This window comes from Sinocyclocheilus grahami, unplaced genomic scaffold (assembly GCF_001515645.1).
Source record: "Sinocyclocheilus grahami isolate Dianchi unplaced genomic scaffold, SAMN03320097.WGS_v1.1 scaffold536.1, whole genome shotgun sequence".
Lineage (NCBI taxonomy): Eukaryota > Metazoa > Chordata > Actinopteri > Cypriniformes > Cyprinidae > Sinocyclocheilus > Sinocyclocheilus grahami.
In genome coordinates this window covers 650,213-669,271 of record NW_015505715.1, presented here as the reverse complement: position 1 = coordinate 669,271, position 19,059 = coordinate 650,213, and the positions used below count along the sequence as shown (strand labels likewise).

The 19,059-nt window shown below is 37.0% G+C and overlaps 1 protein-coding gene across 3 annotated transcripts in view; it reads right to left on the bottom strand.

The window, feature by feature from the left end:
• Window positions 1-2,076: 2,076 nt before the first annotated feature.
• The window catches only part of LOC107555529 (guanine nucleotide-binding protein G(z) subunit alpha), a 49,116-nt gene continuing 32,133 nt past the window's right edge, over window positions 2,077-19,059 (bottom strand). For all 3 annotated transcript variants that reach the window (XM_016238354.1, XM_016238356.1, XM_016238355.1), the window contains exon 3: window positions 2,077-2,822. In XM_016238354.1, coding sequence (XP_016093840.1) covers window positions 2,478-2,822 — 345 coding nt within the window. In that variant the 3' untranslated portion in view covers window positions 2,077-2,477. The remainder of the gene's footprint in view (window positions 2,823-19,059) is intronic.

Here is a 19,059-nt window from a genome sequence, read left to right as displayed (position 1 = left end):
CAAAAAGGTTTTATGAATCACATCAGTTATTACTATTACTGTACATAACTATCAAATAATTATGGGAGCATTCTTAAATGGTGTATTTTAACCAGCAGTATTCAACTATTCATATAGTAATGAATTTTAAACACAAATCAAAAGAAAACAAATAAGAAAATGAAGCCTGTTTTTAGGGCCATTAATGCTTTTGCATTATGACATTATTTAAATAACAATTAAACATATTTTCCCCAGTTCCCATCACTGTATTGTATCTAGAACATTTGATTTATTTTTTTTTTAATTCCTATTATTCTTAATGTCGTTATACTGTAATATGGCTTGTTTTTAGGATGTTACAGTAAAAATACTATATGATCTTTTTTGCATAAGGGTTGTGAAAATTCTGGAAGGTGTTTTAATTGTCATGAAAATGTCACAGTGCAAAGGAAATAAGTTAAAGGAATAGTTCACCCAAAATGGAACATTTGCTGTAAACTCAGATGAGTTTGTTTCTTCATCAGAACAGATTTGGAGAAATGTAGCATTACGTCACTTGCTCAGAGAATGGGTGCTGTCAGAATGAGAGTCCAAACAGCTGATAAAAACATCACAACAATCCTCAAATAATCCACACCACTCCAGTCCATCAGTTAACATCTTGTGGAGTGAAAAGCTGCATGTTTGTAAGAAACAAATGTAAGGCGTTTTATTTTTAAACATCACTTCTGTCCATAATCCATAATAACGCTTCCTCCAGTTAAAAAAAAGTCTATCCCCTGTTGTCCTCTCACATCAAAATCTACTGACATGTTTGTTTAGAAACGTTTTGGACTGTTTTTGCTTGTAAATGGTGCTTGAATTGTGCATACTTCTCCCCTGATTCAGATGAGATGAGTTCTTCACTGGAGAAAGCAATATTATGAATAGAGACAACGTATTTTAGCCAGAAGCAATGGTTAAAAGCATTTAGGATTTTTGTGAAAACAAGTGATTGTTGTGATGTTTTTTATCATCTGTTTGAACTCTCATTCTGGTGGCACCCATTCACTGCAGAGGTTCCATTGGTTTCCAATGAAGGAACAAACTCATCTACATCTTGGATGCCCTGAGGGTGTTTGGGGGATGAACTATTCCTTTAGGTCCTTTCATTTTTAATTTACTTTTATTTTTGGGGTGACAATTTTGTGCTTGTTAATGCCTATATAAACGTTTGAATAAATATACAATGTTATTATTACGCATTATTGTTGGATTGCATTGTAGAAAATATTATATTGTAATAAATATGCCTGTATATGTGGAAAAAGTGTCAAACACAAGCAATTATGGGTAACTTTGATGACCAAGAGTTAATGAAGCCTCACTCACCCCAAGACAAGAAACAAACCTGTCTCATTCTTTTCTTCCCTTGTAATTGTAATTGTATTGAATGTGCACTTGTAGTGTACTTTAACTCTTAAAAGTATATTTAAAAAAAAACTGTACTTGAAGATAATATAATATAAATTAAATGAAATAAAAGGCCACTTAAGTGTACTTATAGAGATAGTTCACCTTCAGCTGCTGGTCCCCATTGACTTGCATAGTTTTTTTTTCTCCATACTATGGAAATCAATGGGGACCAGCAACTGAAAGTGAACTATCCCTTTAAAGAGAGTACACTTTCATGACTATATTTCTTAACAGAGTTAAGCATGCTTTTAAAAAGTGATTATTTTTTATGTCAAATTAACATTTTTAAAGTACATTTTAAATCACTGTTTAATTTTCATTCATGCTTTAAAGAAGTACACCTGTTTTAATGTGTTGTAAAGTACTTGATTATAATTTGAACTGTAGTGTGAGAGTGTATCTTCACCAACTGTGATGCACCAAATTGGAATATGTGCATAAAGCTTTCAAATGTATTCCTTAATAATAAGAGCACAAGTTAAATGTTAAGTTACATTTATGGTGTTTTTTCCCCACCATTCACTGTCATTGTATGTATGAGAGAAGCATGAACATTCTGCTAAACCTCTCCTTTTGTATTCCACAGAAGAAAGTCATACAGGTTTGAAATGACATGAGCAAATGAGTACATTTTCGGGTGATCTATCCCTTTCATAGATGTTTAGGAATTTCTGCTGTTTGTCAGGGAAGAGAGGAGCAGGGGGATCTGTTTCCAGTGTTTCCATGACAAACATGTGCTTGACTGCTGATCCCAAAGTCCGTTGTGTGTGATCAAACGTAACGATGGTGTATGTGTGTGTGTCTACATACTCATATGTTCAGTGCAAACACATTTATACCAACCTTGTAAAATCCTCTTTGACCTTTAAGTTTTTGACATTGATAAATCTAGCAGGATGGCAGCATGTAGCCCTTTCCTCTGGGCCTCATCTGCGTTTCCTGTTTCGACAAGCGTTTTTGAGGGCACTCAGATCAGATCGTTCACCAAGGGTTTTTTTCATATGCCGTGCCTGCCGCCCCTCTCCCCCCGTCCCCTCGTCCTAGCACAGCCCAATGTACTTGAGATTGTTTTGGATGATCACGTCCGTCACCGCGTCAAACACAAACTGGATGTTGCTGGTGTCAGTGGCGCAAGTGAAGTGCGAGTAGATTTCCTTGGTCTCCTTGTTGCGGTTGAGGTCCTCAAACTGCCTTTGCACGTACACGGCCGCCTCCTCGTAGGTGTTTTGCCCCTTGTAGTCAGCGAAGCAGACGGTCAGCGGAATACGCTTGATCTTCTCGGCCAGCAGGTCCTTCTTGTTGAGGAAGAGGATAAGCGAGGTATTAGTGAACCAGTTGTTGTTGCAGATGGAATCGAACAAACGCAGGCTCTCCGCCATACGGCTCTGTGAGGAAACCAAAGACAAGAAATGGTTAGTTGAAGCGCTAACAAGGGATCTGGCTCCCTCGAGGGGAAAACCTCTGGAGTTGATGAAATCAGTAGCCTTTAACCTTGAAGAGAGCAAACAGGGTAACGTATTTAGCTCCGAGCGACACTCTAGATCTAGACGATGGGCTGAATGTCAATGGAGATGATCCAGTGTGAGGACAGCAAATCACTACAAGCTGGGACATTCATTGTTGTGGCAACAGGGGACAGACAATGTGCTTTAACTATTGCGTACTCAGGGTTATGAATTTGAACAAGCCTCTTAACCTAAGTATTAAAATTCTCATCTCGCACTGTTTGTGCTACATGAATGAGACCTCAAATCGTGTAGCTTGTTGAGGGAAAAGTGTGCTATTACTTTCTAAGCCATCAGAATTACAATTTTTAACTGTATTGTGTTATTCAATATTACATTTTAAGTTAATATATTTTAAATACACTAAATTACAACTTCAACATGACAAATGTGTAATTACAAACATATTTAAATAAATGACATACAAATTTCAATAGAAATTACGTTAAAGTATATTTAAGTTTACCTTAAATCTTTTCAATTCATTTGGCAGTACATTTTAACTATATTTCAAAGAAATAGAAGCAATTAGGAAGTTACTTATAAAGATGTATTTAGGTCAATACTTAAGTGGGTCAAAAAGGTTTAGCTAATCGCATTTAATATACATTTGAACTATAATACATTTGCATTTAATTGCAATTAACATGCAATCAAATGTCCAAAAATGATACATTCCATTTTCACTCAAGTATTTACTTTTATAGTATTTTCTTTCCTAAAATAAGTACTATTTTGAACATTATGTACTTTTTTTTTCTTCACAGTTTTGAAGCTTTTTTTTTTCATTCTTACATTGTTTTGGCATAATAATTTAACTGTCATTTGAATGATGACACACATAAGTGTTGTGTAAGTTACTTTCAAAAAGTAATTAATTACTAATTACATCATCAATATTGTTTTTAAATTACTTTTCTGATTACTCTGCCTGACAAGTAATTTAATTACTCAGTAAGTAATTTTAATTATTCAAATCGCTAATTGTATCTTAAAATCCCTATTAACCTCAAAGCATATACAATAGAAATGAAACTCTTTATTCTTTCCATTTGAGTCAAACATGGAATAGTTTAGCCTTTTAGTTTTAAAACAACTGTAATAATTAGTAGATCAATAAACACTAATCTAAACATTCCTAGACTGTAACATTCATCATGCTACAATGTAAACATTCCCATTACTTAATATCTATGTCGTACCTATTATAAATCATTTTTATTATATGATAGCAAAAAAATTATATCCTCGTTTCGTATACGACATTTAGGCTATATGTAATAAAAAAGTTGCCTATATATCTGAATGTATATTTCACTCGCTTGCACACATTTCAGTTTGGGAAGATGTTTAGGAAAAGCCCAACTAGCAAAGTCAGTCCAAGTTTAGGTTAAAATAACACGTTAACTAATGTAAGTAAGAATAAATTACAGAAATTAGATCCTCTGCTGAATAAAGCCGCGTCAGATCACACTGTTCTTCTAAAGGTAAATTCCGGCGTATTCCTCATAGCAGGTCTTCTTCCAAAAACGATGAAAAATAGATGAATCTTGATTTTTTTTAAATCTAGTTTTGTATCTAAGTGATGAGGGCGTTTGCGTGCAGGTATGGCTGAGCTCAGAGAAGGGAAGGCTGTACCTCGCTTTAGTTTCATACGGATTACATAATCAGAGAATATTTGTTTTCGATTTGAATTGGTTCATTTAAAAGTGGACACTTTATAAGTTTTCTATTGACATATTTCTTACAACTGTGTGTCAAGTATTTGCTGAGTTTCGATTCATTTTGTGACGTGTTTCAGAAAGAAGTTCACGCGGAGACAAAAACAGCAGAAAGCGCATCCTGTTTGATTTGTTTATTTTACAAAAGCACAATGTTTTGTTGTTATTGTGAGTAAACACAAATAAAATTATACCCTTTGTAGATTATAGATTGTATCTGAGTATTTTAGGTTCTTTTCTCTGTTATAAGGAAGAACTGCAAGTGAACGCGCCAGCGCGCAGAGGGTTAAAAATGCTGCATTCAAATTTAACTTTAGATGATAAATGTAGATTTCAAATTCAATATTGATTTTAGAACTGTTGAAATTATTTACAGTATGTAACGCAAGTACTTTATAAGTAACTGTGATTAAATGACCTAAAAATGAACAGTTGTCACGAATCAGGTCCATGAACTTCCAATTTCATTGACTCTCGCACTACACACTGTTGCACATCACCCCGGACTACATTTCCCATCATGCATTGCACTGATTGCACTCAGCACGGATTGCACACAGCTGTTAACACTGATTGCACCCAGCTGTTTCATATCACTCCCTCACTATATAACACTCACTCTTATCCCTTCCCTCTGCCGAGTATTGTTTCAGCGTTTATCACTCCCCTAGTGATAGCTACACTACAGAGGCCTTAGCCTTAGCCTTAGCCTTAGCCTTAGCCTTAGCCTTAGCCTTAGCCTTAGCCTTAGCCTTAGCCTTAGCCTTAGCCTTAGCCTTAGCCTTAGCCTTAGCCTTAGCCTTAGCCTTAGCCTTAGCCTTAGCCTTAGCCTTAGCCTTAGCCTTAGCCTTAGCCTTAGCCTTAGCCTTAGCCTTAGCCTTAGCCTTAGCCTTAGCCTTAGCCTTAGCCTTAGCCTTAGCCTTAGCCTTATTCTCGGTTTCTGATCTTCGCCTGGTTTCCTGGATTTCTCCCCTAGTCTTGTCCCCTCTGATTCTGTCTGCAGTTCATTGACCCACGCTAGCCCTAGGATTATTCTTGTGTTTTGCCCGCCATATACCTGTCTGCCTCAGATTGACCCTGCCTGCTTCATGACCATGTCTCTGTCTTCTCCACAATATAAGCTTTGCGAATGGATCCGCACGTCTCACGTCTCGTCAGCCCTGTAACAACAGTAATCCCTTACTTTGCTTTTTCAGTGGATGAGTAATTTAATTACAGCAATGTGTAACATAGTAACACGTTACACCCAACCCTATACTTTATCTAAAATGCAAGATGATTAGAAGAGTATGGCTCCAATGTGTATGTCTCCAACACTGAGTATGGCTCCAAACATCAGTCAGTATTTAGGTAGATAAACCAGGCCATAACAGGGCCCGTTGAAAATAATTGTCCCTTTCTGCAAAGAATAAAATGCATAATAACTTTCTAAACTTGAAAAAAAAATCCAAAAATAAGATTAAAAGCCAAACACAACAAAATCCTTAAAGGAGAAACAACAAGCAAAAGCAGCTCACAGAATCATGTCGATTTCAGCAAGCATCATATGGCCAAGCGAGGTTATTAACCTCTAATTCTCCAGCCCTGCTGAGTTCCCTATCTAATTCAATTAGTCACCTGCCCATGTTCAATTACCTTGCTGTGTTTGCCAGCGTAATGCCCATAAAACAAAGGCAGAGGACAGGATGCAAATAACACCCATGAAATGCACAGAACCATTTCGCTGGCGACATCAGCTGAGCCTTTTACGATACCATCATCCATCCATTAATGCATTTTAATCCCAGAAAATGTGCTTTCTGCAAATATTTCAATGGTTACAGTGTTTACTAAACATAATTTACTGTATAATCTACTTTAGCTGCATAGGTAAGACTATAAGACCACATTTAAAGAAGGCACATCAAAGTCTGCAAGTCAACATATCCCATAACACGATAAGAAGTATACAATTATCAATTATTGATTACATAGTGTGCAGCGTTTACCACATTTTGTGTTGTGTGTGTGCTCCCCTCCCATAGCGTGAGCTGCAATGACTGCAGGCACGTGGTTGGGACGAGCAGCTTGTGACCGAGTGAGGAATCTGATATGAAGACTGGGCCGCTGTTTGAAAGGTTACACAAAACGTTATCGTGCTTTAAGCAAATCACGAGATCATCTACGAGAGAGTGAGAGTGGGTTTCATGGAGACATGAATAAAATCAGTGAAGTATGTGAAAATTATGAAGGAAGAGTTGCTGTGATTAAGAAAAAGTATTGACCTCGTCAATGAGGCTCTTTCAGATTTTTAGTCTCCTTCTTTTGCCTTAATGCAGCACCAAGGTTATTCCTGCTGGTCCTGGAGCAACGTTCCCATCGACCAGACAGATATGAGGGTTAGATTTAAGATTTGAGGTTTAAAGTGGTTTTTAAATTTTTTTATCGAGGATCCTCAAGTATGACTCCCTCGTGATGGACCTCGTTCCTAAAAACAAAATAACGACTACATATTTTTATGTATGAATACATATTGATACTGTACACTGAATAAAAATGGTATTGAAACAATTTTCAGGTGTTTCAGAGGTGAAATTTCACAAATATTTATAAAGAAATGACCACTACGGTTATACATTGAAATAAACATGAAATTCTGAAGCAGAAATACCGAAATAGTATTTTCTTGTAAAAATGTACTCCAATGGGCTTTTTTAAATATTTACAACTTCAAATTTATTTTACAGTATATATGAAAGCTAATTATTTAGAAAACCTGGAAAATATTCACTAACATTATTATTGTATTAAATGTGTTTTTCTATTTAGTCTTTTTTCAACCCATTGAAAATATTTAGTTCAATTCAAATGTATTTCTATAGCGTTTTTCACAATAGATTTCAATAAAATCAATTCTTACTGTTAAAAACCTGACTGTAAATAAAATAACTGATTAAACTCCTGATTTCAGTCTCAAGAAATCATAATGAAATTATTGTTAAACATATTTTGTTAACATTCAACACTGACAGTTCTACAAAATACATTTTGTCAAATGTTTAAAGAGGTCATATGATGCAATTTACATTTTTCCTTTCTCTTTGGAGTGTTACAAGCTCTTGGTGCATAAATAAGATCTGTAAAGTTGCAAAGACTAAAGTCTCAAATCCAAATAGATATTCTTTATAAAAGTTAAGAGTCAACCACACCTTCCTAAAACGGCTCGTTCTAACACGCCCCCACATGTCTACGTCACGATGTGGGAAGATTTGCATAACGCCGCCCAAATGTTCACGCAAAGAAAGAAGGCCTAACTTTTATTCTCGCTGTAGTATTATTGTTGTTTCCACCGCCATGTCGTGAAGGCGCTGTGTGTTTCATTGTGAAAGCTAAACTACTTTGTTTGGTCTTCCAAAAGAGGATGATATCTGCTTCGTCATGCCAGGAGCTGATCTGTGCTGGTCACTGAGGATTCAAACGCGAGTTTTGAGCAGTGTAGAGTAGCACTTGTTGTTTGTCATTCTCCTATCACAAATGCAGAAATGGTTTCATGTTTACATGGCGCGATGCAATGCAACGCGCAAAAAGACAGTATAAGTCATTATAATCCGTAATTATGTCCCCACTGGATGCAACGAATGCCTCGTTTATAATGGGTTTTACTGGTTTTGTCTCGTCGCTCCGGCCGGGACAAGGTATCACAATATGGTAAGGGGCGTAACATTTCCGTCACACGCTTGAGGTATTCGGCCAATCACAACACACTGGATAGCTGGCCAATCAGAGCACACCTTGCTTTTCAGAACGATGAGCTTTGTAAAAATCGAAGCGTTTCAGAAAGGCGGAGCATAGAGGAGAAATAATAATGTACAGTATGTGGAAAATAATGTGTTTTTTGAACCTTAAACTGCATAAACACATTTCATTACACCAAATACATTACACCAAATACACAAAATAATTTTTCACGGACCTCCTAGCACCCCTATGAGGCCCTGTGAATTTTAGCAATGAACCTGCTATTATTGTAAACACACATACACATTTATCCGTAATGGCTAGCCAGCTGCCAGATTGCGAGGGGCTGCGATTTTCGCTGAGGCCCAAGTGTGTACTCATATTCCTAAAGAGAGACGCCCTCCAATTGCCTTGAATTGGGCTTTCTGAAATCAGGTCACACCATTAGTCAAACGTCTCTGCAGATCTTAAAGTGTCCATTAAGCAATTGGGCAGCCGAGGAGACCAGGTGGAAGTGCTTTGTTGAAGCTCAGGGTGTTTCCAACTACAGCCTTCTCCAGAGCTAAGTGTGGGAGAGAGAAGGATAAGAGAGAGAGAGAGCGAAAAGAAAGAGAAAAGGAGGCAGGAAGCCAGCGGGAGGGGGTGCCCCACTGAGACACACCGCACAGCATGACGCCTAGCCTCTCCTTGCACACTCCAGACACAATCCTTCATTAGGCTTAAATATTAATAAGGAGGTTCAACAGTGTATTAATGCTTTGTTTCCTGTAAATAAGAACTGTTGGATTGAGACGTCTCGCTCTAGAAAATCCATTTCATTGAAGCTGAGTGAAAATGACTCTTGTCTAGTCTTCTAAGCCCCAGCAGCAATAAGAGAGAGCTATAAAGTATATTTACACCGTACCTGCTCATAATTGCCATGCTTTGTCTCACATTTGTCTCTCGTTCTCTTTATTCCGCTCTCCTCACATTTCCTTTGTTGAAGATAAGAAGATTATACAAAGATTATCTGTATTAGAACTTAGAAACACTCCTAGTTATCACTTCTTTTCATTGAAACGTGGCTGGCACAACATTTCTGCAAAATAATAGTATGTTACTTGCTGCACGTTTTGCATTTTGCATTTCATAGGGAAATGCCCAGTGAGTGGAGCTAAACACGCATTCAGTTTTATCCGAAACAGAAGAATGAGAATCTATCAGTGTTTTATTACTTTGGTTGTTATATGTATTACAGCAGTTTGGAAATTTTGTGTGGCACTTAAAGTTAATTCTCTATCACATTTAAAAAATAATGTACCACCTACTCTAAACCTAATCAATAGTGATAAAACACACTTGCAGAAGCAACCATGCCATTTTAGCTAAAGTCTTTGAGCTCCTTTATCGTGACTCTTGTTTCACGGGACTTGAGTGTTTCGCTTTGCAAGTGCAATGCTGTACCAGGTGAGCTGACGAGCAAGTTTGCTGTATCAGAAAAGACATATATGTGGAGCTGGTTATGCAATGCAAATGTAAAAATGTATTAGTTTACAAACCATGCACTATGGTAAAAGTGTTTTGAGGTCAGAACGTAGCATTGTCCAAGAAACTGCATGAGAATAAGTCTAATAGCAATAATAAAAAGCGATAATCTGCCACTGTAATGATCATTTGTTATTGTGATTTGAGAGTGTTCATTTAAGATGAGTTTTGTTTGTTTGTTTGTTTGTTTGTTTGTTTGTTTTATAGAGTTTTGCAAAACTGTAGGTAGAAGCATGTTTTTCCAATGAGCCAATGTTGAAGAATTGTTAGCGTCAAGGTTGCCAAGTCAAATTGAGCTACTTTTAAACTGTTGCCACGGGTTGATTTTTTTGGGTTAAAGTTTTGACATTTTACATATATTGTATTTGACTGAAATGCTTTATTGAAATAGTTTACACATTTTACATTTTATAACATTCATAAAACTGTGCTAGATGATGAGTTTTGTGAGGGAGGGACACTGGTAGGGAGCTTTAAAGGGGTCATAAGCTGTTATGTTGCTAATAGATGTTGCTAATCAGAAAATTATTTGGTGTATTTGGTGTAATGCAATGCATTTACGCAGTTTAAGGTTCAAAAAACACATTATTTTCCACATAATGTACATTATTGTTGCTCCTCTATGCCCCGCCTTTCTAAAAAAGCGTTGATTTTTACAAAGCTCATCGGTCTGAAAAGCGCTGTGTTCTCTGATTGGCCAGCTATTTAGTGCGTTGTGACTGACCGAATTCCTCAAGCATGTGACGGAAATGTTACGCCCCTTTCCAGGTTCAGGAAACTTTCCTCCATAAAATGCGTTGCACACATCTGAATATTTGGGTTGAACTGTTCTGGAACAGTGTTGTAAATAAAACGTAACCACTGATTTCTAGTCGTGTCCTCTTTTGGAAGGCCAAACAAAGTAGTTTGGCTTTCGCAACGAAACACACAGCGTCTCCACGACATGGCGGCGGCGGCAATACTACAGCGAGAATAAAAGTTACGCCTTCTTTCTTTGGGCGGTGTTATGCAAATCTTCCCACACAGTGAAGTAGACATGTGGGGGCATGTTTGAATGAGGCATTTTAGGAAGACGTGCCTGAGCGTTCACTTTTATGAAGAATATCTCTTTGGGTTTGAGACTTAAATCTTTGCAACTTTATGGATTTTCTGTATGTACAAACAGCTTTTAACACTCCAAAGACGAAGGAAAACGTGAAATCGCATCATATGACCCCTTAATAGACTGTTTATGATTACTACAATATAGTTAATATTGATCAGGATGAAACTATGTATAACGCATGACTGTAAAATGCTTTTTTTAGGTATGGGAGTGGTATACTTCGAGGTTTTGGGATATTTTTTGATTGGCCATTGGGCTGATTTTGTAACACAGGCCTGGCAACCCTTGTTAGCATTTTCATAACATATGAATGAAAGTTGCAGGAAGCATAGAGCTGACTCTCAAGCTATTGTTTGTCTCAATACTCTCACAATCTGGTTGACAAATGTAAATGTTCACAATTGCTTTAATGTGAGTCAATTCAGCTAATGTGGCTAATATGGTTAGCTTCAAAGCTTCACTGAATGCAGGGAGGCTAAACTGCCCGGGTTGCAATGGATTTATTTTTTTCACTGACATCCATGTTTATCAGTAATGGAAACACATGAGTTCCCTTGGCAGTACAATGCAGTATAATGTATCAAAATACAAATTTGGAATGAATTTTTTTCATTTTCAGAAGAAAATGTGAGAGGTACTTGATTGTGTATTGTGGGTGCCTAGATATAGCTAAGCGGTTGCTAATGTGATCTGAGTGGTTGTTAGCATGTTGCTACAAAATGCAGTTGCTAGGGTGTGGTTGCTATGCAGTTGCTGGGGTGTCAGGTATCTTTTTTTCAAAATCATCATTCACAGTCATAGTTTCAAAATTGAATTATGCTGCATATGAAGCACATTGATGTAACTTCTTGTTACACACTAACATTTTTAAAGTTACAGGGTTTATTCAAATCCTTAAAGGGATAGTTCACCCAAAAAAGTAAAAAATTATGTTATAATTTACTCACCCTCATGTCATTCCAAACGTGCATGACACACACTAACATTTTTAAAGTTACAGGGTTTATTCAAATCCTTAAAGGGATAGTTCACCCAAAAAAAGTAAAAAATTATGTTATAATTTACTCACCCTCATGTCATTCCAAACGTGCATGATCCTGTATGGCCCTCTTTAAACCCGGTATTAAGATGCGTTTTGGTCGATCAGATCACAAGTAGACGATGAAGACACAGTGTTTTAATCCATCTCTTTTGTCCACTTTCAACCACTTTCCCAAACACTTTAAAGGCAGAGTCTATGGTCAGGTATATGAATGGGCTTTTTCTGATCTATCAATCTAATATTGTGAAATAAGTTTGCGTAATTTACATATAAACGTGAAAGGAGACAACAGAAAACGATGCAGAGGAGCTTTCATTTCTGCTCTGAGAGCTGAAAAACTACACCGAACGGTGTGGGTTTGTTAGAATCACCGCAAGAGAATATTGTGCTTTTTACATTATGATTTCTGTCAGCAAATTAAATCCCATCTTGTTAGCGCACTTCAACAGCACATCCTGTAATGTTTAAGAATTAGGCCAGGTTGTTTGAACACATTCAACCACATAAGTGTTTACACTACCAAAGCAATCCAGTCGAACGAGTTTTACTAGTGCTGTGTAGAATACTTACAAACTGTAGTTCATTACTGATTCCAAATTACATGACAAAAATTGTAGGTAGTAACAATCTGTTTACATTACACATTTTAGGTAGTCAGATTGACCCCTTTTTGATTACTTTTGACTTAACTTGTTTATCTCATTGATTTAGATGTACCATATTGACATAAAAATACAATGATAAAGAAAATATTTTCCATTCGCTGTTGTTAACAACATGAAGTGCATTAAACATTACATTATGTCAAGGTTTTCCAAACTGGAGTTCGTGAAGGAACTGCAGGGATTTGTGAGTTTAATGAAAAGCATAAAAATGTAAAATTAAAACAAATCAAAATAAAAACACTTACTAAAAAAGATGAAGTGATCATTTAATTCAATGAGTTATAATTCAAATAAAAATGTACGTATTCATCAGTAGTTGATGCGATGATAAAATGATGAGAAAACACTTCTTAAAACGAATGAATTTTGTAAATCCAGTGGTTAAATTCTGTGTGGCCTCTCAATTTTTAGAGAATTAGTTGAAATCAATAAACTATGAATAATTTATTGCTAATGTGTGAACAATTTGTAATAATGTAATCAATAAAAAGTAACTGTAGTCTGATAATAAGTATTTTGTGATATATTCTAATTACAAGTACTTAATTTTTGGAATCTGATTATGTAATCTAGATTACATGTAATCAGTTATACTGAGCACTGTTTTCGACTACCTCTGGAAGTGGTTGAAAGCGGACAAGCTTCAAACGTTTCAGACCCTGTTTACACCTGTATTTAGTGCTGTCCACTTGTCATCGGATCTACAAAAATGAATCTTAATACAATGTGTAAACAGGGCCTTACTTTCTTCTGTGGAACTTAGAAGATATTTTGAAGAACATTGGGAACCAGACAACGCTTTGCTTTTCATTATACGGACAAAAAACACTGAGACATCTTTCAGAACATCTTATTTTGTGTTCAGAAGAAGAAAGTAATTCATACAGATTTGGAACGACATGAGTGTGAATAAATGATTGCATTACTTTTAATTTTCAGTGCTGTCTGGTCAAAAATCAGAAAAGGAAATAAACTAATGTGCTTCAGTGGCTGCTGTCAGTCATAAAGTGGGAGACTGCAGAAGTCCTCCATCAGTGAACTTCCTCAAAGCCAAATATATCCTTCCATGCTGCCCAAGCACCCCTCCCATGATGACCCAGATCTTGAGTCTCTCTCCAACTTCTCCCAGCCAACTGGCACCAGAGCTGCATTGCTTCAACCGACTATTGCGCAATGCGCTATCCTTCTCCACCGCTTGCACGAGCGCACTTCTATCCTCTCTCCAGTTGCCGAGCACCATGTAAACCCCCCCAACCCCCTCCTCCCAGTCACAGCTCATTGTCAACAGCCCAGGATTAGGAGCGTTTGACTGCTCTGTTGCTTGGCAACGGTTGCCAAGGAAACCTTTTTTTAAGGGAGGGTTGGGTCAAAAACAGGAACCTGGAAAGGGATGTTGAAGGGGAAAAAAAATAATACGCGCCATGCCACAAAATTGACAACTGTTGCTTGAAGTCCCCAGCAGAATTAGATGACTGCGCATCACAACTGAAAAGTCACAGCTGAGGCGATGAATTACTGGAAAGCTTTTGTACCAGATGTGCGGGAATAAGCTTTCTCTTAATAGGGCAATGTGGGACTACAGAAGAGAGGACATTTCTAATAAAAATCTGTTGAATTTTAGCTAATTAAATTGTTAAATTGCTTTCATTAGGTAAAAGAAAAAAAAGACTTGAACGTATGGTGGAAGCATGGTGAAAATCATTATGGGTGGGATTGGTAACACTTTTGTTTAGGGACCTATTCTCACTATGAACTAGTTTCTTATTAGCATGCATATTACTAATATATTGGCTGTTTATTCATACTTATAAAGCACATATTAATGCCTTATTCTGCATAACCATATTTTAGACCCCTTAATCTCCCTTAATCCTTCCTTGTTCCTAAACTTAACACCTTCCTTACTATTAATAAACAGCAAATTAATGAGGCAAGTATATTGAGGCAAAAGACATAGTTAATAGTTAGAACTAGTCTCCAAGCTAAAGTGTGACCGTGCTTTTAATGCTGTAATTGAAATGTTTCCTAGATTTCTGGTGAACCACCATCTATGAAATATCGCTCCACTTAAGCCTGAATGAAACAGCTTTTTGCAAAACTCTCGGCAGCTGGAAATGCATAGATACACAGATAATTCATTATCTGGAGAGCATACTGAGTGTTTGCTGTGTTCTAGAAAAACCTTGAAAAGTTTTACAAATGTGTTTCCAGAGAATTTGTGATATTGTTGTCACATGCACACAATGACCACTCTTTGTCATAAATTCCTGCAACTGCTTCAGAGTTGCTGTAGGCCTCTTGGATGCCTCTCTGACCAGTTTCCTCCTGGCTCTTTCATCAGTTTGGAGAGACGTCCTGATCCAGGGAGGGTCTGTGTTGTACCAAATACCATCCACTTCTTAATAATAGACTTCGCTGTGCTTCTAGGCATTGATAAAGCCTTTGAATTTGCTCAAGGTTTATGCGCATAGTCCAAGTCTTCTTCTCCGTTTTAGTGTATCTCTGTGGCAGAATTATAGCGCCACATACTGGTCTGGCATGTATACTACATCGTTTTGTGTCGGTTTTGTGGTTTCGTGTGGACGCAGATATTTCTTGAGACGAGGGGGAAAAAAAGATTGGATAGGGAAAGCTCTGGCTTCGTGTGGACGTAGCCTGAAATGTTCCAGGAAAGCTTTTTTCATGCTGAGCTAATCAGAATGTCTACAGTTGATCACAGTTGAAAGTCAAATGGCTTTGTGTGCCATTGAGAAGGTGATTAGCTACACCTGATTGAGTTTACAAGTTATTTTTAGGAGGGGGTGATCTGTTTTCCAACTTGGTGATTCTGTTTTTTTATTAATTTTTTTCAATTGTGTCCAACACAATATGTCTTAATTATCAACCAATCACACACATGCTCATCACTGCTTGTGTCACTTCATGAGCCATTAATCTTCTCAAGAGCAAGTTTCCTCAAGCTTCAACTCTTCATCATCGGGGGATCTTCCATGCGTAGAGGTAAGAAAAATGTTCGTATTTGGCATTATAAACTTTCAAAAAGTATTTTGTGATCATTTGTGGACGGTCGAGGGGCATTTTACACATACGCAGAAATATACATACTGCCTCACGAATGGCGGTGTGAGCCGCACCCGCGTCAACTAATTTTAGCTTTATGGTTTCTCTTGTTAGATTTATTGTGAGTGGAATCGCTTTTAATTAATCATTCATGCTGTTCACCCAGTCTCTCTTTCATTGAAAATGAACAGAACTCATGATGCCACGAATTTTGTAAAATGCCCTAAGACATTTACGTCATCTCTGACGCTTACGTTTTTCTTGGCTTTCTAACCAACATTAGCTTGCTATACTCGTTATGTGTATAAATAACAAAGGTGTTTTTATTTGCACTCTTGCGGATTTCAATGGAGGAATCCCCTGAAGCGCTTGTGACAGTTATTGACGTGACAGGAGTTAAATGAGAGACTTCATCCCACCTACCTTCATCATTATATGCTGATGAAAATACGGAAATAAAAACGATTTAAGATGCTGCCAAATACTACATTTAAAAAAATAATAATTCAAAGTACAAACTTGATTAATCATTAACTCAAGGAACTTTTCACTTAAGCAACATTGTTAATGTTTAAATTACTATATTTTGATTGTTTACTTTTTAATTTTGACTTTTTAGCAGGTCAAATAAATTCTGTATAAACAATATGTGAGTTTGCTGTGTTTTATTGCATACAAGGTCTGTTCAAAAAGAGCACACAAATAACACTCTTGACACAAATTGTGTAACTATAACACATTAGTGTGTAAAAATGTCAACACACTTTCTGTGTTAGAAGGAATAGCACATTGGTTGAGTTAAAAGTAACACAGAGGTGTGTTAAGTGTGTTAATTTTCAACAACCTTTTTAAGAGTATAGAGAGAGAGAGAGAGAGAGAGAGAGAGAGTTTATTAATACATGCCATTTATACTTACTTTTTTTTCCTTTTTTTGATGTCTCAATGTTAAAAACAATTGTGTAGCTTAATATGTTTGTGGAAACTGTTTTTTTTTTCAGGACAGTGTGTATTTGAAACCGATATTTTTTGTAACCTTATAAATGTATTTACTGTTAATTGTTAATTCTTATTAAGTATTAATTTATTTTTTAAAAATGTTATTGATACCAAATGCAACAGGATACTCAAAAACCTATTGGGATGCAAAAAACAGCCAAAGACACCCTTCTGTGAGCAACGTGTTGCTGTAGGGGAGGTCTTTTAAAGGGGATGAATTTAAAAAACAAAACACAAAAAACCCAGAGGGTTTTGCCATGCAAATTGCCTAACAGCTATGACACAAAACACGGTTAGCATGCTAATTAAAGCCTAAAATTTTAATTATTTTCATAAAATACAATAAAAAAAATCTAGATGATCTAGTTGACCTTACTTCATAAATATTCAGCAGTTGTGACTCATTTATTTGTTCCATTCAAAATCCACTTGGCTTAAAAATCTTTTTGAGTGAGCATGACGCTTCTGCCTGTAGCTATATAATGGTTTAATATGCTGCGAAAACAGCTGTTCATTTAATCAGATATTTTAATATAGTACTGTTTTCCTTTTTAATGACTTTGATCAAAAGTGGTTGTCTAGACACATTACTGCAGCACAAAAGCTTTTAGTGTCTCTTGCCCGACCCTGCCATCTTAGTCAACATTGTCTATATTTAGCACACAAGTCTCCAAGATTTCCTGTTATTAACTACATACTTCAGATCACCGTCACTCTATTTCTCTTCTAATACTCATGTCTCTCCCTGTGGCTGACAGTCCATTCAGACAGACTTTCTCAAGACCACGGAGCATTGCTTAAAACCCTTCTCTGCCACTCTGACTCAATCATTTGGTGACCGATCCCCTTTGCCTCATCCGATGCATGCGAGTGAGTGAATGTGCAGAGTGTCATTTTAGAAATTCTGCTCTGTACCGGCAGAACCAGAGCAGATTGGCAGCACGCAAGCGGCAACGCATGTGGGCCAGTTCAGAGACAAATGCTTATTGAGTAATCTAATTCAGAGGCTCACCCCAGACCCTGGAGCTCAAATACACACTCATCTAGCTGTTAGCATATGTTTACGAAACTTGCGAGTCCCTGTGTAGCCCAGATTTACCATGAGCCTTTCCTGGATGGTCAAGGATGACAAAACAGCAAAAACATCTTTCTTATGCACAAGGAAAAAAACCTGATCATATTTATCATATTTATTCACTGTATCTTTTAAAATCAACATTACATGACGTTAGCCAGCTATTTTACTTCCGTAACATAACATATTTATGTAACAGTATACTCAAGATATTCTAACCCTAAAGCTAATAGATGAATCATTTGCAATACTGTAAAACCAGGAACTTGTGTTAAGAAAATACAATCCATTTGTTGAATTTAAAGGCAATTTCATCCGAATCTATCATGAAAATCATCAACACACCTTATAAACATGTGAAACTGAGGCTAATAAATTATATTTGAAGATAACCTCAGGCTATCTCTGACTGCTGCAATGGTTTTCAACCAGATAAGACCGCAAATCCGCAAAACAGTTGGAGGAGGTCCACCCTTCCCCCTTCAATAAATTCTCTTTTCACCACTCCCCTAGCGAGACGCTAGTTCCTCCCTTCAGTTTCCTCACTTCCTCGTTGACTTGTTACTTCTTTTTTCTTTCAAACTTTCTAGCAGAAGACACGCAAAACTTTCTCTGACCCCCATCACATCAGAGATTTACCCCAGCACTAAATCTGATAATTCTCGCGGGTACACCCTGACACCTTGCACTGTGAACTCAATTATCACTCTTGTACATCCCCCTTTCCCTCCCCCCAAGACTCGCAGAACACTTTTATTTTTAACTTCCCAACGTTAATTGATATTCCAGGCTAATGCACTACTTGGAAGTTCTTATTGTGAGTCGAGGGGAAAGGTTTAGCATAGCGCACACAGGTATGCAGTCTTTGAACTCATTGATAAGCAATTTACTTTACCACATGGAGAGAGAATGTATGCGGTTAGACGGTCATTTAGAAAAGTTCATTCCGAGTCTTAACACAAGCACACCTGTAATTAACGTTGAAGGCAAATATAATCGGGTTTACTCTGTAAATATCATTTGCTATTAATTGACTACATACTTCAGATCACCGTCACTCTATTTCTCTTCTAATACTCATGTCTCTCCCTGTGGCTGACAGTCCATTCAGACAGACTTTCTCAAGACCACGGAGCATTGCTTAAAACCCTTCTCTGCCACTCTGACTCAATCATTTGGTGACCGATCCCCTTTGCCTCATCCGATGCATGC